At 38.4% G+C, this 26,866-nt stretch overlaps 1 protein-coding gene across 1 annotated transcript; it reads right to left on the reverse strand.

Moving 5' to 3' along the window:
• Positions 1 to 662: 662 nt before the first annotated feature.
• LOC124295031 lies at positions 663 to 26,866 on the reverse strand. Its single transcript, XM_046743079.1, has 6 exons — positions 26,751 to 26,866; positions 26,507 to 26,644; positions 26,357 to 26,411; positions 14,054 to 14,250; positions 3,510 to 3,580; positions 663 to 2,267 (listed from the first exon to the last, which is right to left on the reverse strand). The coding sequence occupies exons 3-6, from the start codon at positions 26,397 to 26,399 to the stop codon at positions 2,075 to 2,077; spliced, it is 504 nt and encodes a 167-aa protein (XP_046599035.1). The 5' UTR covers positions 26,400 to 26,411; positions 26,507 to 26,644; positions 26,751 to 26,866; the 3' UTR covers positions 663 to 2,074.

Consider the following 26,866-nt stretch of genomic DNA (forward strand, 5'->3'; position numbering starts at 1 on the left):
ACAAAATTGTAATGTTGTTTCATCTGTGTTCATCGTTATTGGCGCAAATAACATTGCTGTAGACTTTTTTAAACGGTTTTTTCCGGAGTAACCAGCGAGTGATGAAGGATTATAACAGAAGTCGACAGAAAAAAAATTTTTTTGAACTCATATTCAAATAAATAAATTTTGATTCTATACATCAAATATTAATCACCGAAATCCTTATTTATTTCATATATATATATATAGTTTTAGTTTGTCTCTTTTACGTTGATGAAGTTTGCTTTTGTAGAAACCAGAACGATATTACAGATTTTAAGAAAAATTATCTATCTATTCAAACATTTATTGTAAATAACAATTAAACAAAATGCAGTTTCGCATTAAAATTTTTCAATAAAAGTGATTTGAATGCGATACTGAAGTTTGTTCAATTGTTATTCATAATAAATCTTTAAGAAAATAGGTAATTTTTTCTCAAATCTGAAATATCATTCTGGTTTCTACAAAAGCAAACTTCATTTAATCAAGCAATTTTTTCTATTATTAGTTACGTGGAAAAAATCCAAATTTGACATCTAGAACCCAGATTAAAAATTCGCCTTCACCGGTGTAATATAACGGATTGTAAATATCAAATGAAAAACTCAACCTCATTCGTTACATTGATTACTGTTAACAACTGCTGTTTGATCCCTGCTTAATATAGCAGCCGAATAAGTAGCGAAAACAGAGCGGAAATGGGATAAAATTCAAATGGCATTCGTGAAGCACTGAAACAACATAGATACATTTTCTTTTTTGCAACGTTTTTATTGGAGTTTTGGCTAAAAAATTCAGTGGTTCAAGTTTAAAGAATATGTATATTTAAGGAAGATATGGGCGGATACACAAGACCACGCGTCTCATGCCCTGCTCCCTTATTAGTTGTCTTTTTTTACAAATTCTACTGATTTTCATCGACAAAAATGTGACAAACAACTTAGAAATAACAAAAATTGCGCAAGTTTTTTCAGTAGTTAGTAAAGGCGTATTGAATTTTTACTACATTTTGAGCCGTCAAAGCCATCAGTTTTGCAAAATTTGCAGTTCTTGCGCCAAAATGTTTGGAAGAGATTATAGAAACGGAATACAAAAAAAAAAGAGAAAAAAAAAACTCACCTCACGGAGAATCTCGTTTCGACATTAGATCTGCATGCTTCGTATAATAATTCACCGGCAAATTTAGCGTGATTGAAAGCAGTCACCCTTAAAAGGAAACTGATGTATATAATATCAAAGGAAAAAATCCTCCATTACCCTAATTATTGTCAACGACTGCTGTGAACTTCTTGTGTTCCCGGAAGATCTTTTTCATGTACTCCGCACGTAATGATATCGCCTTTTCAGATCCCTCGGTACGTTCTGCAGTCTTGAAGCGAAACATCAAAGGCGAAATTTTTCCATCGCCCTGATTACCGCCAACAACCTTTTCTCGATTTCTCCCCCGGCAACTTTTCCTTTGAACCCGACACCAACATGTTAAGCCGCGAGTGCGGAGTGTCACAATCACGGGATCACTTCGCGTCGTAACGTATCAAAGGAACAATTTCATCGCTTTCCACTTACCGGCGACAATTTTCACTCCGAATTTTACTTCCCATTCCAAATTTTCCATTCGAAATCTGAGCTTCCACGTTGACTTGTCTCATACACCGAGTCTGATCGCTACAAGGAAACGCGATCACTGCACCGATCGTTACAAATTTTTATTTATTTCATTCGGCGAATGTTGTTTAATTCCACCGTTAACGAACTTCTAAAATCAGTTGCACGGTTCAATAATTTTCTATTCCTATATTTTCATCTTACCAAGCCACGTGAAACAGCGTTAATCAATCGCAAGTTATAATCGATTTCAATCGCACCGAAACTGATCGACACTCTGAAAATATCCCAGTGATTCGATTCGTGCCGCACCACTCGGTATGTATTCCCGTATCAACTTCGCCCTTGTCAACCCGACTCGCCCCTCATTTCGCCCCCCGGAGCTGTGGCTCTCCAGCAGAGCGAGAGAACTCCGAAGATTGCTCAGACTGGGCTCCGGTTAGCGTTAATCTAATGGGCTTCGAGCCTGGCCCAGCTTTCGTCGCCTTTCTGCGAGGCTTTCAGGGATGCAGACGTCAAAATAGACATCAGATATTTCGCCATGTCGATCTTCGAAGATTCTTGGCTCTCCGTTTATCCGTCGCTTCCGGTTCACTACGTTGCGCATGTATTCATCATTATTAATCATGTCTTTTCTCCTGAAAAGAACTTCATAATTATTAGACACCAATCTTTCACACACGATCAAATTTTTTTTAACAGGCTTTAAATGTGTATTACTTTGTCTCTGAAAATTTTTCTCACCATTTTGGAATTACTTTTCGGCCCTGCAGATTTGATGAAAAAAGTTATATATCTTCTAAATTCCCCGAAGAAATGTCAAATCTTGATCGTAATTTGATTATACTTGGAATTTTCTTCGTTTTGATTTTTTTTTTTTGTTTTTTTTTTACCGTACACGCGTTTGCAATGTTTCTGTAAACTTTATCTCATTCCTGACGTATTTCGATGTCAATTTTCATTTTACGGGTATCGCGAATTTCTGCAATGTAACGACCTGCATGCAGCGATACGTCGACCGAAAAAGGTTCCATTATTTCATTCTTCACACGGGAACCGCTCGGAAAAATCAGAGGGCTGTAAATGCGTGTCTGCAATTAAGTATACGTCGAGTCGGCGGTAACACGGGGGGTTAATAAATAAAGGTGGATTAATTAACTTGGATCCAACACCGCATATACAAAGGGCGGAAAAGCGTCGGAAAGGTTTCGAACTCTTTGTTTCGCCTTTCCGCACGCTGCTCAGCAGAGTAATTAATCCGGGATTAATGGCCGACCGAAAGAGAACGAATCGCACGCCGGTCGAAGACAATCACGTTCGATACCTGCCTACACCTTTTTCAAATCGACCGTTCCAAAGCCCTTTCACCCTTACGTTCCCTAACTGTATCACCCCAAACAGCCGAATCTGTTCCTCGAGAGCCGTTCGAGTTTCCATCGCGACCCCAGTCAAAATTGATTTCTCAATTACCCGAATGTAAACAGCTTCCAAACCCTTTAAAATTAAATACACTGCCGAGTTTGAGATAGGAATTGCGAGGTTCTAATTAACCAGAGGGATTCGAAATGATTCAAAGTACGATGAGCTAATTATGAACGTCATGTGGTTTTCACCCAGTGTCCTATTAGGAAAAGACGAACTTTTCTCCAATCAGCCTTATTCCATGGTCGTTGAAGACGAAGCGATCACCCTATATGTGGAAATTGTCTTTCCTTGTCAAAGGAAACTGCATTCCAATGTTTTACAATTAGACTGCTATCGTTGCCGTTTGTATTGCGAAGGATAACGATATCGGTCTGGCTCTCGAAACGGTTGTATAACGGCGATGAAACTGGCTCGATATTAAAATTCTTCAGAGACGAGAGACACGTTTCACTTACCCTCGTAAAGGATCTGAGGTAGCGGCTGCAGCCGTCAGGACGAGACGGAAACTAAAGATCTGGAAATTCGGCTGGAACATTCAAGGCGTAAACAAATTCCAGCGATTTATTAAACGGCAGGGAAAAGCGGGACGGAATAAGGAAAGGCATTTCGTCGCAGTGAACAATAAAATCCAGAGAACTGAGCTTCTCTTTAATTATATAGATGATAATAATCACTCGGTAGGTATAAATTCGTCGTTTCCATGCTTAGCGGGAGTTATTTTCCACTTTACATGTTGACAGATTGTTTTTGTGTTAATGAAAAATTTAATTTCCGTGAAGTTGATTTCTCAAGCAAGACTTATCGAATTCCGGTCGAGTGATTAAGTTACGTGTAATAACTTGGCGAATTGTTTTAGCTAGCGGAAATCTGCTCTCGAAAGACCCAGTATAGATTTTTCCTCAAATCAATTAAGCAATCAAACCTATATTTAATTATCGAATGTTTGTTACGCTTCGATAATATTGTGCAGACATGCGTAAACCGATTTTATGGTAGAAAAATTCTCTTTGAATTTTATTCGCGTGTAATACAGAGATGATCCGAAGAAGCATGAAACTGATGCCCCCTTCGCAATTTATTCCCAAGGAAAAGCTCCGAGCTTAGTTCTTTATACAGCCGCATTGCAGACAACTCGAGTTACAGGCGGGTCATTAAAGTTGCCGACAAATCCGTTAAATTTTCACCCAGTGCTCAAGAGCTACACGCGCTCCGCAGAGTAAAATAAACGGAATTACTACGGAATGTTCATATTACTTTAGACAAGGCAAATCGCGGCTGTAATACTGCCGACGTTATACGACGAGAATGCAAGCACAGCTTTTCGACGACGGGAAATAATGACAAGAGGAAAAGCTGCAGTAATCAATAAACAAGGATTATAACGATAATTCATGTGGGTATAAATAATTAATTGTAATCACGCCATTTTTTTCTTTGTTTTTTTTTTCTTCTCTTCTACTTTCTAATGAAAGATACTTGTGTTAAATAATTTAGTCTTTTTTCTGTATTTCATATCAACTAAAGTAATCTTGCAAGTATTAAAATACTGCACAGAGTAAGAGGATTGGATATTAATAAAATACAGATGATAAATTCTGATATAATAATAATGTAGTGATTATAATGTTACGTAATGGGCGATACGGGGAAAGAGGGTTGACTCAAATGTTACGGTTTGTTACGAGGGTCAAACCCCCACCCTTAAACAAATTTACGTAATATTCTAACGCTCCCTAATGAGTTTGGTATGCTATCTGAATTACGCACGATGGTTAGCTTTAAATCATACTGAATTCCATTTTTAACGAGAAGTGGGAACGAAATGATCATTACCAACGATGAAAATAAAGTTTTGTTCGCCACAAATTTTGGAAGTATAATATTGTATTATACTGTAGTCATAAAAATCGTGGAAATTTCAACATACCAAAAACAAACATAAGTGGAATGGACAGTTTGAAGGATCAAAGAAAAATACATTTCGTCGAAGTTGACAAGATTTATTGTCCTAGAGTTTGTTTGAAGTACTTGAAAATTGATCTTCGGAGCGTGGAAGATTCGGAGGCAGTTTTGACACTCAAAGTTACTTGATATGCTCCCAACTAGATCCTATTGCAAACCGCTAATCAAAGTTGAATATTCTCAGAAGTTTGGGTCAATTACGGGAAATTTGTACCAATGGTGTCAGCTAAGCCTTCACGCTAATGGACCGAGGAGCTTTCCTAGTGATGCCAAGGCGAGACCCTGACGTTTCTAAATTCGTAGTGTGACCGACAAGTAATATTCGCCAATTCCAACTCTTATGAAGTTTCAGCCGCTGTTAACATTCAGAAGTTAATTCTCGTCTTCTACCACGAATTGAATTCTTAAAACCGTGATAAATGATGGCTAAGGGTGAAGAAACAAACTTTAAAAAATTTTTAAGGTCAATGGTCGGAGGAAAAGAATTTGGAGGACTTGGAATGAACTTACGATGCTTGCGAAAAAAAGTTTGAAGATATTCAGAAAAATTCTTTGCTAACTTTGGTGCTTTCCTAATGAGCTTCGAAGTTTTCCGAAAACTTCTTGAATTCTTGGTAAGTTTCAACGTCATATCAAATATTCTTTTCAATGCCGTTGATAAATTTTGCAAGTATTCACAATTTGATTAAGAAAAATTTGAATCATTTGGAAAATTATTATTAATTAATAGTAAACACGATCTTTTTTTTTCGCTTTTCTGTAAAAGAGTGGTAAATGAAGTGAAGAAAAAGCGACGAATTCTCAAAATGAAATCTGCATGTAACGAAACTAAAACATTGGTCTTCTTTCTCCCAATTTTTATCAGCTGTTTCTCACAGTTTCTTGCAACCGACGTCATACCTGATTAATGTTTAAGTAAATAGCATTAACATAGCTCGCAAGGAAATTTCTGGGTCCGATCAAAAGCGGTCTTAATAGCTTCGAGCGGGGCCTCAAAGTCAGAGGTGAAATCTCTAGAATCCCGTAAACACCGAAACTCTCTGGTAAGTAAATATTTACTTAGCAGAGACCAAGCGCCAATCCGTCACAAATTTACGTCTTTGTGCAGAATTGTTTGGCATTTCGACTGTTTACCTACCTGAGGGCCAAGTGCTTCAACGGTCGTCTATGCTTTTCCCTGATTATACCAGCTATTCGTATCGGTAATAAACGTCAAAAATTACACCGGGAATTAAGATTACGGTAAAGATAATTATTATCATCCGCCAAACATCGGACGGTAAAAGTCTGTCACGTGTGTACATTGGTTAGAAGATCGTCAAAAGTTCCACACTGTAATAATAGTAATATACTTTTATTACATATTATTACAACTTCTGCGCTTCGGATTGAGATGGAGCCTGGGGAATAGAATCAAGATTATTCCCGTTCCCCGACTCACTTAGGTCAATTCATTCTCAATTTCATCTCATCGTAACGGCAGCTGAACCCCTACGTGAAAGAACGTGGGTCCCACACATCATAAGCCACTGTTCATCGGATAGCGATTCGATATTGAATAACTTTTATACCTATGTATACCAGAACGGCGTAAAATGAGCTTTAAAGTGTTTTTCTGATGGTAGAAGTAGAAACTTTGCCAAGCTGTAATTGCCGAATACCGATTTCGAGGTGCGTCATCTTGGTTTTCATCTCGATTTTGCGCACAATTTCGACGGGATTGACGCAAGTGCGAATGGTTAAAGCCAAAACCGTACCCCTACACGAATACCGTGAAGCTTTTTCTGGGGTACCGAAGTGATCGTATCGGCGTCAGGAGTGGATCCAGGCTGTCGTTTTACTTCTCCAAAGGCTGGGGCAGCGTGTTTGTTCTTCTCCCCGAAGATGAGCCCCGATTTTAACGCAATTTGCATCTGAACGGCACGGCGTATGAATAGAGCGATAGAAGTCGTCGTTATGCAAGAGAGCTAGGCGACGGTCTGCGGGGTTAACAAGGTCGGACTATCCTGCCGGCCATCTTGCACCGGCGTGGTTAATTAAAATAGAAGTTGAGAAGGGGAGGGGGTTAGGCGTCGCCCTATTATCGTCGTTATTATCATTATCGTCGTTAATATCGTCCCCTCGGTGCTGTTTGCAGGGAGTCCCTCCCTCCATTTCCATCCCTGTGTTGTCAAAAGTGCCGCAGCGTGCTTCTCGAGCCGCGTACGAAGGTGTCGATTTAATATGAGGCAATTAAGTCCGTTCACTCGGAAGACTTTAAGTGCCTTGTTATCTTGCCTGACCAAGTAATGACAATTCGAGTCCCTCGGCTATGGGCTCGGTATCACCTCATTCTTTTTCGCTGAACTTCCCCGATCGACGTCCAATTGCATTGACGTTATTCGGTCAGGCGAAACGACACCGCGTTTTGTTGGTCCCTTGGTCTTTCGGTGTTCAGGAATGTCGGAACTTAGAATTTTCCCAATAACTTGGGAAGGTAAACGTGACATCTACGCGCATTCTACAAATTTAATTCAAGATCGATAGAAAATTACTCAGGTTCACTGGACTTACATTATTACTTATAATTTTAACGCTTGAAGTTGTCGCGAGTTTTTCTTCAGCGTTCCGTCATCGTGTGTCAAAAGTGTAAGAACTGAAAATTTGGAATTTAGTCAAGTTAAAAGTATTTTGTCAGGATTTTAGAGGTCTTCTCTTGCAATTATGTTTTTAAATTTGATGCCAATGTTCAAGTTGCGACATTGAAACCCCAGAACGGAAGATAAGAAATAAGTCCATAGAATTCCGTAACTCACTATCATCACTTACGCTTTCTATCCACTATTTCAAGTTTTACAATTTCGAATTTAAATTTGAGATCATGTCAAAAAATTCTAACACCTATTCGAAATACGTTTGCCCGTGTGATTTTGTCGGTTCAAATGAAAATTTAATTATCTTTGTACCAAAAGCTGTGTCAACTCAAGAAGTAAACATTTTGCAGATGAGGCAATTGGCTCACTTATTCATAAAAAGGTGGTAATAAGATTCTCAAAAAAGTTATCCAAAGTGCAATCAGTATTACGAAGTCAGAGTATGAATGTACAAGAATTCTCAAACTTTGTTTCGAAGCTGTGAAACTTTTGAAATACTGCATAATACATGTATTCGGATGAAAATTGAACAGATTCTTCGACAATAAACTTGTAAATAATTAGCTTTCAAAAATTCACAAAATGTTGGCGAAAGGTTCTCATAATTAATATCAGCAATCGAATATTTTATTCCGGAGGTTTCGAGAATTCTACTTTTTATTCTGTTATATATTCTCGCTTATAAAATTCAGATATCCGAGTTCCTGTGCGACTGCTGTACCACTTGCATCGGTGCAGTGCGGTTTGCATATCCCAAGGCGTTGTCAATTGTCTTAATTCGCGCTTGGAAAAGAATTTCGGTATATTCGCGAATTAAGGCCGACGTAACATTAAAGAATTCAAATATAGCGGGATTCACTTACAATCAAAAAAATGTCAAGATAAATTAAATCAATGAATCGAATATCGCCTCAACGGATTTTATCGCGTGGTATTAGATCGAGAGAAATTTCAATCCTTGACTATTTTGAATTTTTACGAAAATCGATACGTACACTTTTTCGGACAGTATGAATACGAGCTTTGTGGCTGTAATTGGAAAATCAAGTACGTTTTACTATCCTGCTTGATTGTGATTAATCGTACTATATTTTCTTCTAGCTGCTACGATAAATTGATATTGGTAGAACAAAAAATTGATTTCAACGTTTCATTTACCTGACAAAATCTAGTAAACTAAATAAAAAGATTGAATGTTACAATGACCAGAAATCTTAGCATTGACAACTAGGATTACACCAAACAGTTCTTCGTATCACGTTTGCTTCGAATCGCAATGATATTTAAACGATTACGCTGTAACTTTACCCATTTTGCAAGAATTTTGTAGTAACGTATAACAAATAAAATTTATCTCACAAGTGTACAACGTATATATGATGTATATATCGATCAACGGACAACTGCGTCGATGGTGTTATTGGCATCAGAAGGGAATGGCAGGAACGTTTTGTTGACTGCACAAATATTACAGACGGCGCCGTGTGTCAGAGGCGAGAACGAGGGAAAAAGATAAGGGCTGAGAGTGCGACAGATGCGGAGGTTCTGAGTTATCGATTACTTTATACAGACGGGGGGGGCTGCAGGGAATGAGGTCCTTTAACAACCTTCGGATGTCGTTTCACAAAGACATCCTATTACATCTGCTTTCGCGTTTTACTACCGAGCAGGTATCGATCGTTTTACTCTTCGCTGGATCTTCGAGAAATCGATTACACCTGCAGGAGCGGCTAACCATGTGGGCAGAAAATATTTATCGGTTTTTCGAGATTAATTCGCGAGGGGGAAAATTAATGCGAACGATAATAAATGCTTCGCGTGTTGATAGCGGAGAATTTCTTTGTAGCCGGAATTACAACTTGTTTAATGCCGTTAACCATGCACGCAGGTATTTTTTATATACTTTATGGATCATCAACGTATTCGAGAATTTTCTTTCAATAACGATGTTGCGTGGTCCGGTGAATGATGGAGTAGCGAGACATGTTCGTTATATTTACAATTGCAAAGGAGAAGAAAGAAAGTACTTTTTAATTACTGAAAAGAGGAACAGCAGCTTCACAGATGTAATAAAAAAAAAAAGATTCAACGATTTTCTAATAGTTTTGATATAACTGATTTGACATTGATCGTCGTCAATTTTAGTTTCGCAATGTCATGAAAACGTAGTGAAAATCGTATATAAACTGTGCATCGATTTTATTTCCTGATATTTCAGACTTTCTCCTCGGACAAATCGAGACACTTATTTCACTTCAGCACTCCTGCTGATGGGGATTTTTTTCCCTCGTCTCTCTAGTCTCGCGAAGCAACAATTCGCTACTTTTTCGCAAGGGGTGGAGATGCAATCGCATTGCTTCGCAACAAAGACACCACGCGCTAAGCAATATTCACCCTCGGCAAATACTTTTGTAATGGTAATTCTTTCGCGGAGTTGAAATTAGAGGGAACATGTGTGACCGAGCGAGTGTGCACGGGGTTGTACGCGCACCCCATATTTATAAAGACCGTGATGCGGGAAAAGCACGACCATAGTTGTAGATTATCATCGCCGGAGTTTCCGACTCAGAGCACAAAGTACGGAGTATTTTTTCTTATTATTCAGAGATGGTAATCCACTGTGAATAAATTTATTACAATTGTCAATGCTGGTAAATTGGTAAACTTGCCGGGTTACCCAATTTAGTTGCTAATATATAAGGGCCAAGGGTGGCGGGGTTGGAGTTCCGAGTTTGAAAAATCTCGAAAGCGCCTAATTCCGTATTATTTCGTTGCGAAACTTGAAGTAAAGAAATCAAACTTTGACGAAACAATAAAGTTTCGAATGGTTAGAAACTCGACGATTCAAAATTTGGCAATGCAAGATTCCGAAAATCTAAGTTTTGATAAATTCCGGTTCTTAAAATATATTCACACAGAGTAGTTTACTCAATGAGTGGGTGTGAAAAATCAGAATGACCGCGATTCCGAACGTAAAAATATCGAAAATCCAAAATAAAGAAATTTCAAAGTGGTGAAATTTCTCCAAGCCAGAAATTGACAGCACTGAAAACCCTGGATCATTCAGAATTTTCACGATTCAGATTTTTTAATTTTCTCGTTTTCGCACTTTCAGAACTGTGACTTGTTGGAATTACGCTCTTTTGGCATTTCGTCTCTTCGGGATTTTGCCACTGAGAGACTTTGAACGTCGGATTTCGGACCATTCGAAACTTTAATGTTTCCTCAAAGTTTGTTTTCTTTACTTCAAGTGTCGGTAACAAAAAATTCAGAATTTGGTGCTTTCGGATCTTTTCTAATTCGAAATTTCAACCTTGACCGGGCTAAGGGCAAATATATTTACATGTATAAAACAGGAATTACTGGCAATTTTGCAAGGGCGCGTTATTTCCGAACCTTTATAACGCACCGCGTCGTCTGCCTTGAATTTTTCAGAATTCGAGCTGATGCATTCAGGTACGCGCATACTTATTATACATTATTCAGTAACCTTACCTCGAGCTATTCATGGGCCATGTAACTACTGGGAACAACCGTGCCTGACATGCCACTTGGGCGATATGCATCATCCAGCTGATGCGATTTCGCATCAAGCGTATAAGGGAACACCGCTTATCTTTCGCCACTCGTCAAGACTCTGGCCTGTGGATTTTTCACTTCAACTTTCGAAATCATCGGAAATTTATCAAAAACGAGATATTTTTTTCGAAATTAGAAGCTCTCAAGAAGCACTCGAAAGAAATATCTTTTCGGGAACCTTGATCCTCTTCGAGTCCGAATTGGGTACCGTGCGTTGAATGCGATCGAGCTCAAGGGTCAACGATTATACCGAATCGCTGGGCACATTTTGCTAGCTGTCACTTCCAGGGGTAACCTTTCTGGGAATGCTGAGGTATATTCTTGGGGCAAAATTCACGCAAATTGCGTACTGGAATAATTAATGAGGTATTGAGGTGTTGAATGGTCTCTTAATTAGAGAGAATGCTTCAAAGTCGCATCCCGGACCCTCGTTTGCTCGGATTCATGTTTAACGCCGCAACTTGTGCGAAAATTGAGCACTAGCGTGAACCGCATCTCACACTGAGAAAAATTCCATTTGTTACAGTAACTAGAAAAATTCAGTAAAACAGGTGTCGTTAAAAAAATTGTTTGAATATTGTTGGAATTACGAAAAACGAGGCACGCATAACCATTTTGCGCTATTGTCGATTCTTTTTTGCTAATTGCAACGCAAAAGCAGTTTGTTCGGCTTACTCTACTTTTTTAGTTAAACAAGGCTTTAACCTCAATTTACTTTTGCGCAAGCATTAAATTTTCGCAAAAGTTGCAAGAAAATATACTAACGGTGATCGTAATGAGAAAGAATAGTAACGGATACTAGACTTTCCGGTAACAGCTACAAAACTAATTTTCATTTTGTACCGGAAACTAGATTTTTCGATTGTCGTAAAAAATGAAAATAGTTAAGGACTGAGCGGTAACCGAAACTAAAAATTTCTCTCATAAGTAGTGCATACCGCTGCTTGAAAAACGAGCTTACAGTGTGTGCTGATTCGTTGCGAAAATACAAAAGTTCATGATACGCAAAATTATGAAAAATCTGAAAATAACGAGTTATAATTTTTTTTTTTTTTTAGTTTTGTTTTGAGAGAGAGTCGCTTATCGTACTTGATAATTTTCTTTCAATATCATTGTTTCTTCCTCATGTTAAAAAGTTTGTTACCTGTTTGAGGAAAATATTTTAGATCTACATCACCACGCAAGCAACTCATGCTTATAACCTTCGTACACATGCCGCAGGTATGTTAACACGGAAAGTTAGGAAGCCAACTCGTGTTTAAGTCAACTGTTAACAAGTCTGTTCAAAGGCGGCATATTATTGCTTGAATACAGAGTACTATATTCGTTTTCCATAGTTAATAAATTCGGTGTTGCATATGAAGATCTGTGAAGATGAATAATGTGTAAATTGCAATTTAAAGAATTTGTTTTATATGTTTTGACAAATTTAACGAAATTTATTTCTGAAGTAAATTATTTATCCAATTCTCAAATCTACACTCATGGACTTGTCGATGATAAATTTATGGTTCATTCCTCGGATCGGTTTGATATTCAATGTTGAACTGGTATAAAGATATCACGTGTCTTCAATTTCAACATTTTTGAACGTATCCTCGTATTTTTTGCGTAAGTACAAAGGGGAAAAATTACGCCTTTTTACTTTTACGCGTGGTAAAAGGACGTATAATAGTGCCAATACCATTAGACACGCGATTCAACGATTTTTTTATTCTAAAAATTTAGCTCACCCGAAGCTTTCATAACTCTCTGATTTTTGGGATTCACGGTTTGCAGACTTTTGAAACTTTAAAATCGCCGAAAGTTACAGAGTTGCCGAGAAAATGACGAAAATTGTATCGAAAAGTATTATAGAACTTTATACGAATATAGAATTCGACAGGCAACCATCTCGAATAGGTTTCTCCCAGTTTCCCTAAAGGTCTGGTGTCATTTTACGATAAATTTACTCTTTGAAAAGTTATTTCAGGTAAAAGAATATGAATATAAATAAAGTCACTTGTATAATAATATAAAATTAACATAATATAAATTACAATATAAGAACCTTAAATAACTTTTGAAAGAGTAAACTTATCATAAAATGACACAAGACTTTTTTTTGTAGAGCATTCAATTCCCTAAAAAAATATGTCTGAATTTTTCGTACGACGCATCGTTAGCTAGTTATAAAAATCAGAAGGAGCAAAAACCATTTTTCCCGTGTTATTCTTATGGAAACTAAAAAAGTGGGAGGCGCAACATTTTAACGTTAATACTAACAGCTCAAATTTTCACAGGCGAATTTTTATACCTAAATAAAACTTATGAACCTGTTTTCAAAAAGACCAAGAAAATAAAAAAATTCTCTTCTTCAGACACACCGTCGACATATTCACCGCAACAGATGTAAAATCCACCATCCATCATTTTTCGTGTGATAATTCGATAAATCCTCAAACCACGATCATCTCGTAATAAAATGAATAAAAAAATATCAATTTTGGTCCAACCAGCCTCCTCAAATTTCTTCGAATGTCCATCGACGCTGTCCGACGAATAAAATCCACGCCCTTGCAAGCATGGTATTTCTAATGACGTAGTGAAAATTCGCTTCTGCAGCGTCGGTCAAAAGGCGGAGGTGTTATTACTCGGATGATCGGCATAGGGCGGCACGAGCCACGCACCCTCATCGTGCAGGGTATAACAATGGCTCCCTCCGAACGACTAGCGATGAAAACTAGTATCCCCATACCCGTTGACCATAATAGAGTATAGCTCGGGTTCGGTTTTCGGTTCCATGGTGTTCGGGTGTGCAGTGTCTACGGTGTGTAGGTACTCACCATGTATACCGACACGCGCTCGACGCCGTCTCCCACAACGGGAGCCGATTTCCTCACCCCATGGGATCGGCAGCTGCGCCCTTCCTCGCCGCCATCTGCCATGTCACACACATGCTCTCTCTTGGCGTAACACACGTGCGGGGGTTCCCAGCTTTCGCTAAGCCCCGTTAAGTACAGTGTGCTCCCGAAGTTTCCATCTACAAACAAAGATCATCGTTATCCTGGCCGGACTTTTCGTGGGATTGTTTAGAAGCCTCGAATCTCGGGTCAAGGTCGCCTCGAACTCTCGTCTTCTTCTTTTCGAGACGAATTATTCTCACGATATAATTCGAGATATATCCTGCATTTTTAACTCATGGTTTCTCTGTTTTCAGAGAAGAAAGGGTTATTTTATGGAAATCACTCGACTCAACTTTTCATTTTCACTGGATCTCGACGTTTCAAGATTTATATTATGTATGTATGCGTGTGTGCGTTCAATTTTTTTGTCCGACGACATCTCGAGAACGAGTTACCGAATTTTGATGATTTTGAAAAAGACTAATAACGTTTGGATTTTTATCAACCTTGACATTTCGAGATTTGATAGGGGGCTGATCACGAATCTGAGGTGACATTTACGAATCCAAAATGGCGAGTCAAATGAAGAGGAAGAAAAAATCTAAGAAATTTCGGCTTTTGGTAGAAATTGGGAGGCGGAGGTTTTTTGAGTTACTGATAACGAATCGAAGGTCAGACTTCAAAAATTTGTAATAGTAAATCCATTATAATGGTTTAAAATTTTTTAAAAATCCTTATATTTTGAATCTGAGCTTATCATTTTTTTAGAATCTTGGCAAAATTGTATCTGCAACTCTGTTTCGAAATGTTCGAGTCATTTTTTACAGAATGTATTCTCAATATTTTTATTTATTCGATGGTTATCTATATTCGTTCACCTCTTTGATAATACAGGTGTTTCGTTAATTCGTACATCATGTAAGTGAAAAAACAGGAACGATGTAAAATTGTTCGGAGCCAATCATCAAATCATAGCCACTACAAACATTTCTGACTGCCACTACAGACTGACTTGATAGCAATTACAGAAATTTCTAAAAAAAAAGTTTCGAAGTCTGGTAAAATGAATTAGGAGGGTTGCCACACTGTAGAAATAATCGTCTGATAACAGATTTATTTTTTCCGCAAAAAATGACTGGATCAACGCGACAAACGTTCACGTACTTGACTCTTGCGTATGATGTGTAGTCCAATCCTAAGAATCTTATCAAATTTTTTGATGCGAAGATATTATTTTCCTGACTGAGCTCGAATTTATCCTGAGACACATATTTGGAAATCATTGTATCGTTGAGCCACTATTTCCAAAACTAAAGGCAAAACGCAAAAAATTTCCCGCGTCACAAGGTTATAAATTTTCGAAGAACAATTACTGCAATTTTTATGCAGCGACCGTTACCATGAAAATTGTGTGTTCAAATTGGACGTTGTAATTTGTCAAGGTTAACGAAAATTGCTACGATATCAAAACCACGATCATAAAAGTGAAAGCGTCATCTCTGGGAAAATATGGAAACATGTTCTGTTGAATATTTTACAACGATCGAAAACTTTTGTACCTTAATGAATACTGTAACGGAGTTTTCGTTTTCAAGGAATAACGATCAATGGATATGGCTACAAATGGATCAGTCGATCCGAAACCAGCTAAAAATGGTTTGACGAATCCTCCCGTCAGTTGTCGCGACAGAATTGAAATCCTGTCACAATAACTACAAGGATAAAAAGTGGGTCGTGCGGGATACGAGTAAACGAGAAGCTCTCGAAGGCTCGAAGCAAAACGAAAAGGCGCCATCGGGAGCAATTTCGGAAAAGGAGTGAGGCCTCGAAGAGGCGGACGATCGGTTCGAGGGCTTCGTTAAGGGGTCCTGCAGCGGAACGGATTCCTCGTCTGGGTTAGAAGTAACCATTCAGAATGTGTCTGATGAGGCAGCTGTGGCTTCCTGGCCCGAGGCACCCGGCGCAGCTGCCCATCCATGGTTCGAGGGTCTCTCGTCAGCTGTGCCTCCGACATACGCGTGCCGCTTTTTCACCTGAGTTTCGCAGGGGCCCAAGTGCTTGTTATAATTTTTAACGGCTCTTCCGAGTGCTTCCGGTAGCGTCGAAGCGGCCTCTGCAACCGTCGGGGCTGGGCAATAAAACACTCGCTCTACTCTACCTACTACACGGGTAACAACAACCCCCGTATAAGGGATAGTTTCACGATCCTCGAATTGCCTTTTCATAAGTTTTTTTAAGCTTCTCTTTACGCCTCGATACTCCGACGAGCGATTCGATCGGGCTTCTCTTACCGTGCCGAGTATTTTGCAATTTTGTAAACTAATTTACTTCGAAGACGGATTAATGATTCTTCGTTTTGTTTGCGATTCTGGGATAGATTCTCTCGATGTGTTTTAATATTGTCAATTAACAAACAAATATTGGCTGTCGATTATAGCGAGAGAAATTTTTGATTCGACATAAAAAAAAAAAAAAAAAGTCCTCGGGTTATTATTTAACCTGTGTTTCAGGGTGAAAGCACGTTTATACTTGAATTAATGAAACGTCTCTTTCTCGTAAAATATTTTTAGAACAGTTTATTTATTCAGAACGGTAAAAATCTTTAATTTGTACACGTGTGCTAAGGAAAACTAACTTAGGAGCTGGTTGACGTTTCGTGAAAATTTTCAAAATCTTCGTTAAATACGTGATAATCACTGAAACATCGGAAAGTATACAAAATTTCGTGTCAGATTTTAAAACGAAACGAAATGTTTTTCTGAAACTCGTGTATACCTAATTCTAAAATACAAAAATCTAGTTTGTAATACGAAAAACTACCCTAATTTTCATTTCTCTCCAGAGACTTTTGACCAGAGCATTCTACGCGTTTATACACCTTGGAGAAGAAAAAAACCCTAGATATTTCAGGGTGCCGCGGTTCGATTTCCACTAATTAATCGTAACTCCCCGAAGCGTTATCATCGGGGGTCGGATGAAATAGTGGCATACACGCCGCAGTCTAAGTAATCTACGTTTGATCGCAAATTGGAAATATGAGTGGACAAATGCCAGCTCGAGCCGCGGTGTCGAGGCAGGCACAATAACGTAGGATTTATACGAATATCGGGCGTTGATCCCCTGCGGCTGTGCGGCCAGCTGCGATTTCTGTAAACGTTGTTAAATAAAAATGTATCGAGCCCCCGTCGCGTCGACTCCGTTGGGAAAACCCCGCGGTGTACTTTCCACGGATGAAAAACAGAACGCGAAGACAGAACCAAGTTTCCAGCATTATTATGCGGAAAGTTGCGAACATTTTTCGGGAATAATGGAAATTGATCGACAATTACTCAGCCAGAGTAAGCCATGTAAGCATCGCAGCTGGAAGTTCCCATTGAATTTCACCCTTTTGTCCGCTTCGCGCAATTTTCCCTTTCAACGACATGTCCTCAAAATTGCGTCCTGCACTTCGCGCGAAGGATCAACGGCTGTATTCAGGTCTCGTCCGAAGTTTGAAAGACAAATTATTGCGTTGAAACGAGGAATTCGGAACGTTTTTTTAACGAGCAACGAACTAGGAAGAATCGGGAAATTATTCTCTGTTAAAATGCGCGATTTATAATATACAGAAACACACGCGGACTTGGTTCAACGTAACAGCGATAATATACCGGCATTTTTGCTCGATTAAAATTACAATGTAAAGCTCCACGCTTGAGCCCATCAACCCATCATGCTTACGCGTTAAATTCGTTGCGATAAATTGTGGTTATAATATACCGTGCATAAAGCGACGCTTCCGTTGGTGCTTCCTACCTTTTTTTCTTTCCGTTCTTAAGAGCAGAATATATGCATGTAGGCTTCTCTTGCAAACAAGCTAGCGGATTATACTTACTTAGTGAAAACATGGTGTTCTCTAGATTGAGAAAAATTTCATTTGTTACAGTAACTAGAAAAATTGAGTAAAACATGTATCGATAAAAAAACTGTTTAAATATTGTTGGAAATACGAAAAACGAGGTGCGCGTAATCATTTCGCGCTATTGTCGATCCTTTTTTGGTAATTGCAACGCAAGATCAGTTTTTTCGGTTTGCTCTACTTTTTTAATTAAATAAGGCTTTAACATCGATTTATTGTTGCACAAGCATTAAATTTTCGCAACAGTTGCAAGAAAATATAGCAACAGTGATCGTAATGAAAAAGAATAGTAACGGATACTAGACTTTCCGGTAACAGCTAGAAAACTAATTTTCATTTTCTACCTAGAACTAAATTTTTTTGATTGCGGTAAAAAACGAAATTAATTAAGGACCGAGCGTTAACCGGAACTAAAAATTTCTCTCAGTGTAAACGCTCGTTTTTCTCTAGCAGACTCCCGTTTTTCAGAATAATCAAGACCTATGAGCAACACCGATCGTGGAAATTCGCTTCAGTTCATTGATAAAATTAATCATTGTAATAGTTAAACACAAAATTGTATATAACTGTAAATAACAAATTGACGGAAAAAAACTCCTGAAAAATGTATAGTGTAAGGTTGTTTAACTCAAGTGTCGACGAATTTTATCTTCGAAAATATATTAACCACTAATCCGATGTTCAGTAAAAATTAATCTTTGGTATTACAGAATCAATACACTAAACGAGTTCATTTTGCGGGATGAATAATAAGAAAATATATAAAAACGTGGTTTATTTGCCGAGTATTTTTCAGCGAATCGATTTCCTTCTCCCTGCTGTATATTAACACATTTTTATTCTACTTTTTTGCTTATTCCACGTTATTTCCTTCTTAGCGAACGATATTCCCACAAAACGCAAGATTCTCATTCAAGTTAAAAAAGGAAAAATAATTTAATACTCTTTAATACGGATACGTTCTACCGGACGATTCGAGTCGTCGGAGATAATGAAATTTTCCGTAATTAATTTCGAACCCCTTTCCCCGTACTTGCAGCAGGCACGAAATGATCGCTCTCCGATTGGGGAACATCATTGATCGACGGTTCGATCGCTCGATCAGCGTGACCCAATAAACCGGGCGACTCGGATACGCCAGGGGCGTACGAAATTAAGAGGGGCGTCTCCCCGCGAAGGGGGTGAAGGGTGTCGGCCGGTCTTCGGGGCCCCGAGTAAATAACAAAGGCGACTAGCAGCCGACCACGTGTCCGCCATGGGAATATAATCCGGAGCCGCGGCCGCCACGTGCCGGCCACAAACCGGGTGTCCCAATAAAAGAAGAGCGGGGCCTCCTTTGTCTGAATATATCTGTTTCGTTTATCGACTTGCAGGGGATGCAGGGAGCTGGAGCGAATAAATTTTGCTTAGAAAAACTCTCCCCTTTCATCCTCCCCTTCACTCCCCGTGCAAAAAGTAAATGCTGCTTTTTTATTTTCACGTGCAGAGGGAGGCTCGAATGATGGCGCACGTGGCTTGCAGCGCGCGTGCCATTTGTATAATGCATTACGACCCAACTCAAGCAGCAGTGAACTTTCCGCCATGTTATCGCTTCGCTGCAGTTTTGCAATAATAGCTTCTCTTTTTTTTATGTACTTTTTTTCACATTATTTTCTCCATTTTTCAACCTCATTGATTCAAGTCTGGTTTCTACACGTGAGAAACATCGCTCCTGGACGGATCTTGTTTTTTATTTTTTTATTTACACATTTTTATGGTGGAAATTTGTACGCTTATTTCTAGAATTATTAATTTTGTCACACCTTGATCATTTGTTCCGGTAATTTAAACGATCTAGACCTTCTGTAATTCTCTGCGAAATAAACAATGCGTTTGTATCCTTACAGGAGTTTTGAATTTCTTTTGGACCTTGTTAAACTCTTTCTGATCTGGATCAAAGTTGTTTCTCTTTCCCTGTTTTCTTTTTTTTTCTTTTCTCTCTCGCGAAATTCACGCAATTTCCTCTTGAATTTCATTTAACAAAAAAAAAAAAAAAAAACAACAATTTCTTCCCATTTGCAGCAAAATTCAAAGCTCAATCCTTCCGTTTAATGATAAATGATGATCTAAAAGAATACCTCCAGTGGCTTCAAGGAATTCCCCTGAGAAAAACCCGACCGTCGACAAATCATCTCTTTTAAGCTATATTTGCCCCATGCCGTAAAGAAACAGGCATGAAAAGTGCTGCTCGACAGGGAATATAAATTGGAACGGAACGTATTACACAAAAACATGGTAGAGTGAATAAAGTACCGAAGACATGCTGAAGCATAAAATTCCTGTACAACGAAGACGAGACAGAGGTAAATTAAAAGTGGCAATATTCTTCTGTTTAATCTTACAGGCGTCAGGGCTGGCAAGAAAATAAATAAAATAAAATAATAATAATTGAAAGTGGTGAAAAACAATGGGAAAAAAATTCGGGCTCATCATGGGCGCGGTCTTGCAATGTTTGGAAAAGAAAATACAGTTCTTGAGAATTTTAAAAAAGGTCCGTTTCAAAATCACTCTTAATATTTGTAAACAATTAACCAGTTGAATGAGAAATCTAAAAAAATTCAGGCTACTGTTTCAGAGTTGCGACAATTGCAGAGAATTTTTTTAACTAAATGAAAAATGGTGAGGGTTAGACGTTGGTTTGGTTCGAATGGAATTCCCCGTATATATGCATATATTATATGTATCTATCCGCGCCAGCTGTTGTGCAAACTAAACTTGATTTGAACGGATCAAATACTCGTCGGTTAAACCCCCTCGGAAATGGGGTTGGCTGCACTCCACGGGACAAGAGCGACCATTTCTGCAGGTTTCGGTGCCAACGCGAAGCTTCAGCCCCCGAACAATCATGCGATCGTCGCATTATAACCGAAAAATATGCGTCCATGTGGCGCGCATGTGTGCAAGCCGCATAATGCACCGCCTAGAAACTTCGTTAACTATGTTTCTAGACTCCTGGTACCTCGCCAAGTAAACCCTAACCAGAGGCATTCGCCGATCGAAATCGGTGACACACAAGTTGTTGGAAGTAAAGGTTACGTGTATCGATCCGTCTCTCCGAGCATCATATTTCATTTTACATCGCGGTACATCGACGTGCGAAAAAAAGGAGGAGGAGAATTTTTTATTTCAGTAACAATCAATAAATTTCATCAGACAAATATTTAGATCAATTATTGTCTAACTTGATTGATCAGGTTCGAAGGTCGTTTAAATTTTTACGAACTAAAATTACGTATACGTGCAGTTACAGGATTTTTTACTCTTGAAACAGCTGCTAAGAAACAATGTATCGATAAGTTTTATAGTTAATAATGAAAAACTCACCAGAGATTTTTGTCAGATTGTTCCCAGTCACATTGCAGTTTCAGATTTGAAACACTTTCGTAAACTTTCTTCTCCTGCAGATTTTCTCAATTGTTTCTTTGAGGTACGAATATCACGCGGAGGAATAAAAAGCATAGCCGATAATTAGTTCGAGTTATTCGGTAGCTGATAAATGAAACACAGTTTCGTAAGTTGAATTGTTACTAATTTAAGTCGAACAGTCCGTACGTATAATGTATAACAATACATCGGTATGATGAAACGATAATGAAGGAAGTTGCGAATGCCAGAGGGACCTTAAGCTTACGGCTCAAGTGTTACGTAGGAGAACCAAGGAGCTCGAGAGTTATAAGGTGACGCCTCAAGCTCGGCGAACTTGGCGTAGAGTTTCTGGGATTAAATTGCTGTCGAGCAGAGCTCAGCTTTCTTCTAATTGAATGCCGGAAGTAACTATAAGTGTTTGGGATCAACGGTCGGATTCTCCTGTTAAGGGCTGTAGCGATGGGGTTAAGGGGGAAGTGCGGCAAATGGGAAACCTGATAGCCTCGTTTCACCGAATGTCAAATCTTCCCGCTAATCACCTGCTCGTCTTCTCGCGCGAAACAAATTCCGCGGCTGTTGCGAATCTGTTGGATCCGAGGGGCGAAATCACACCGAAAAATTTTTCGTCCGGCATTGGACATGTCCGAGTGAATTACGGCCAAACGTTGGGACGAAACAAGTCAGGAATTACATATTGACCGGAAAAAAAAAAGAAAAAATTCCAACTTTGCTGGGTACGCACATTATCGCTGAAATAAATCATGGAACGGTTAAATAAATCCAGGGTAGAAAGTATTATGCATATTTGTACGTTAGGAACAAAGTTATGATTGATAAATGGGGAAAACTCAGATTTAGATTGCGATTTATTTTTGTTAAAAATTTCATTTTTATGAATCGTGAGTTTGATACTTCAACTTTGGGAACGAATGAATTCAGGCATTCGAAAATTCGGTTCAGTTTAACAATCGCATCAAAGAGTAATCAGCGATTCGTTGATGATTACTTTTGAAAGAAAATTAATGTCAAAATTACGGAAAACTTTACATGAAAAATTGTTTTTCGCAAGACAATTTGCATATAATTTGTGTGAAGGATTAACGAGATTTATCCGCTTTTCTTCGATTTCTAAGCTTGACAAATTCAAATAAATCCTACTCTAAACTTCAGATATTATACGAAAACCATGATCCAGAAATATGAAATTCAAAAATTAACAGACACTTTAAATAAAATTTGAAAATGAATTCGATACTGAACGACGAGTGAGCCGAAAACACCGCACGTCGTAAACCAAAGCGTGGTGAATTTACAGTCTTTGATTTTTCCGAGGCAAAAGCAAAGGCCCGAATTAATTTCTGTTTCCAAAAATCTCCCCAACAGATTCCCGTCGTTTCGTTGTTGCTTTTTCCATCAAATCGCGATTAACGGCAAAACTGCCGATCCACACGAGCAAGAGTGTATCGCTCGAAACGATCAGTGACGCAAGGAGTGAAACCTGGAAGGAGGAATATCATCCTCCCGGTGTGTTACGTCCGAATTAAGACCGCATAATAGCCGGATGTGGTTTGTGCGTTGTTATAATTATCACGCGAGATGTTACAATGTGCTGCTGATTTTACTGTCGGATAAAATAAGTATACATACCTACATAGAATATACTCGTATATCATATATATATATATATATATATATGTATATATACAACACTATCGGCCAAAAGTTTGGGTACACAAGTCGAAATTTCTTGCCGCATTAAAAGTTAGATAGCGGACTCAAAAATAAAGATAATCAAACGTTTCAAGCCGCGTTTTAAGGAAGAAAAATTTACCTTCATGTTGCTTTTTTAGAAAAATCTCTAGGATTTTTTTTAGAACGAACCTAAATCGAACGAAAGCATTTAAAAAACGGAAATGCGAGTTTTGAAGTGCTTTTCGAGTTTACCGTAGAAAAAACTGACGAAATGTATACGTATATATATTTACATATGTATTGTACACGAGGTAAAAACTTTTCCAGGCAGCCCGTAAACACGAAATTCATGCTCGAGTAATATTACGGTCGCCGAATGTAGACCGTAGAAGTGTGCAAATGTTGCGTAAGCGCGGATAAAATAATAACAAATACAAGCATCCATGCGAATCGAGTTCAGATATATATATATATAATCTATTTAAACAGTTTTCATACGTGCGAAATAGGTTATTTAACTAGTTTTTATAGACGCTTGACAGGTAATCCGCGAAACTTGATACGTATTGGCAAATGTTAAATAAAATAATTGTCAATAGGAGACACTGATCGGTCCGTCATCCTGATAAACTAATGCCAAATTCTCAAGATCAAATGCCTAATGTTTATTACACGTGATGGTGAGATTAGGTTATTGGTGGTGTTTCAGATTTGTTTTGAATTTATTTTAATTACATTACATTAATATGTAGAGTAAAAAAATTCACCGAGTAACTCAAAGATCAATAATTATTTTGCTTATTGAAATGTTTTTGTTTACGTAATCGTTACCTAACTTTTTGAAAGCAGTTTTATTATTTTTTTCGACACATGCTCTTTCTTCGTTTGAACTACCGAATGAATAACTTTATTTATTCGTAAATAATTGAAACACAACAAAGTATTCAAAATTCGCAAATGTTTATAACCTGGTCTCAAACCTCGAACAGACGTGTTATTTTTTTGTACATCGGGATTAACGAAGTATTCTGAATATTTAAATTGGCTCGAAGTAACACAATTTCTCCTGAAAGTAAAAAATAAAAATGAATTCTCGGAACTGTTATAAATTACGTATGATAATTATTCCAATCCATAATCCGTGGCCATTATTCAAAATCCGACGCATCAAGTTTCGCGACGAAATGGAATTCGAGCTGATGTTTGTAAACCGAGATGGTTAATTATTCAATAATTTCAATCAACATTGCAAACTCTGCTGTCTGTTTCAGCGAAAGGCGTTATAGCTGCTGCTATTCATCATCCATTTTCGACATTTCGCTGTCGTGTCAATCGTGAGTCATGAATAGACAGAGCCGGCCGTTGCCTGAGGGATTTCACAAGTGGTCCGGAAGCTGATTTAACGAAACAAATACCGGGTGTTGGAGAATCCTAGGCGTGAGTGAAACATTTCGGCAGCTCAGAGATCCGCAAATAAATTTACCAATAAACTTTTCCCGCTAAAGTGAACACGGAATTTTTCCGAAGGGAAACGAGTGCTGAATTTTTTACACCAGGAATCAAAAACTCTTGAGATAATAAAAAGATAGAAAAACAATTTTCTCGGTTTATTTAGCGAGATAATTTCCAACACGTGTTTCTGCAGCGTTAGTGAAGGAAAATTATCCACAATTGAATCATGATCGGTAATTCGGTTCTACGTTACAAATGCTTGCGTTTTACACCTAATTCTGCCGTAGTCACTTCCTTCTTCTCGGTAAATAAATATTCATTAGGACCGGCGATGGGTTGGGTAAAACGAATTACGCACCTCGTCGAGTACCGCAATTCATCTCTCTTACAAGCCGGAATCGCATGATGTGGTTGAAAAAATTTCAAATTCACAAAGACCCGGTGTTACCTTTTATATTCGATTAGTTAAATTCTTCGCGACACTTATATTACAACTTGTTTAACTGAAATCGGATTTGAACTGCGCGGCATATAATCGATTCGTGAAAATAATCAGGAAAAATATTGCGTATTAGTCGAAAATCTATTAGCAGCATGACTAAACGAGAACGTTACATTTCCAAATTTCGATTAACGGAATATAACTGGCATTTCGCGTTTCGTAATACCCGAGTTAAAGCAAACCGCAATTCGAATTCCGCGCGCTTTTGGCCACGGGTATATAGACGATTCTGCGCTATCTCAAATCTCCGGGGAACTTAGCCAGCGACCCAGGGGGCCTCGTTAATTCCCGAGATTTATTCGAGCGGTTTCCGTGGCGGTTGACGTATTTGTGTTGCGACTATTTGAAGGAGAGCTGAGGTTTAGAAATATCTTTAAACATGTGTGTTTAATACGTTACACCCGGAAGAAAACGAGTTATTTGAATACGAAACTGCCCAAGAATTTCTTTGCGTCAAAGAAATGTTGATTCTTCGTAAGTAAAAAGTGTTCAAAGAAATAGGAAAAACTTATTTATAATTTATTTAAATTTGTTTAAAAGAAAAATGTACTGCAACACATCTAATTGGTCACACGATGAATGTGATCTATACATTGTTCTGTTTCACTGATCCTTGTAACGATCGGTAAAGCAGGGATTAAATTTATCGATGTAATTTCATTGCCAGTTCACCGATTTAAGCTATCCAAAATTCATAGTTTTCTTAAAGTTTCCGTGTCCTTTGAGAGTTTTTTCATATCTATGGGTGAATTTGTATCGTTTATATTTACACGTAAAATTTTCGATTAAATGGAGACTTTAAAAATAAATATGGCGCCACTTGTGGCGTTTCAGGGGAGTTTAGAACGGATGAACTGTTACAATAGCTTTAACTAAATAATTCACGTGCGACGATGAATTCTCTATTAATTGATATTAGTTATAAACCACTCGCTCGCCAAAGCTCGCTCGGGGTCGGATTTAAGCGGTGTAAGCGGTTTTTGTGCTCGTGCGCTCGCTTACTCGTCGTCAGTGTTTTACCAAATTACATAGTTGTAGAGGAGACTGGGACACGATGACCCGACAAAAAATTCTGTTATTTGCCTCAAAGTATACAGAATGAACACTGTCTTTGTCCACGTGATTTTTTCTATATAATGCTACAACTCACGTTTACACATAAAATTTGTCAAAAAATGCCACAAAACAATCAGCTAAGTGCTGACAGATTTGAAACAATACGCACAGCAATTTTAGCTCTAATTCAACGACGTTATTGTCATGTATTCCTGTGTATACAATGCCAACCACTCACCAATTGCAATTTGTTGATCCTGGTCGTTCGGTTTTTTTCCCATTTAAAATGTTATCTGAAGCATGCATATTGGGTTGGTAGTGCGAAACATAACGTTTTCAATAATCAAACTTGTAAACTTGAAAATTAGTCCGAAAGGTCAAAACTCACCAGGTCAAGGACCTGGACAGCCAGAACCACGGAGCGCTGGTCCTGGAAGTTGAGTTTCACCAGGAAGTGGACCTGGAACGCAGAAACTACGCAGCGCTGGGTCAAAAGTCGCCAGGTAAAGGACCTGGACAGCCAGAACTACGGAAAATTAATCGTGAAGGTCAAAAGTCACTAGGTCAAGGACCTGGACAGCTAGAACTACGGAGCGCTTGTCCTGGAAGTCAAGTTTCATAAGGTAGCGTACCTGGAGCGCAGAAAATATGGAGCGCTTGACCTGAAAGTCGAGTTCCACCAGGTAGCAGATTTGGAGCGCAGAAACTACGGAGTGCTTGTCCTGGAACTCGAGTTGCACCAGAAAGC

This window comes from Neodiprion lecontei, chromosome 6 (assembly GCF_021901455.1).
Source record: "Neodiprion lecontei isolate iyNeoLeco1 chromosome 6, iyNeoLeco1.1, whole genome shotgun sequence".
NCBI lineage: Eukaryota > Metazoa > Arthropoda > Insecta > Hymenoptera > Diprionidae > Neodiprion > Neodiprion lecontei.

Bases quoted from the DNA above. Each gene is read 5' to 3' on its own strand.
- LOC124295031 (XM_046743079.1), bottom strand. From the start codon at position 26,399: ATGGGAAAAAAACCGAACGACCAGGATCAACAAATTGCAATTG. The intron at 3,581-14,053 runs GTGAGTACCTAC...TGAATGTTCCAG, and splicing joins AGCGCGTGTCGGTATACATG to CCGAATTTCCAGATCTTTAG. The intron at 2,268-3,509 runs GTAAGTGAAACG...AGTTCTTTTCAG, and splicing joins ACCTCAGATCCTTTACGAGG to GAGAAAAGACATGATTAATA.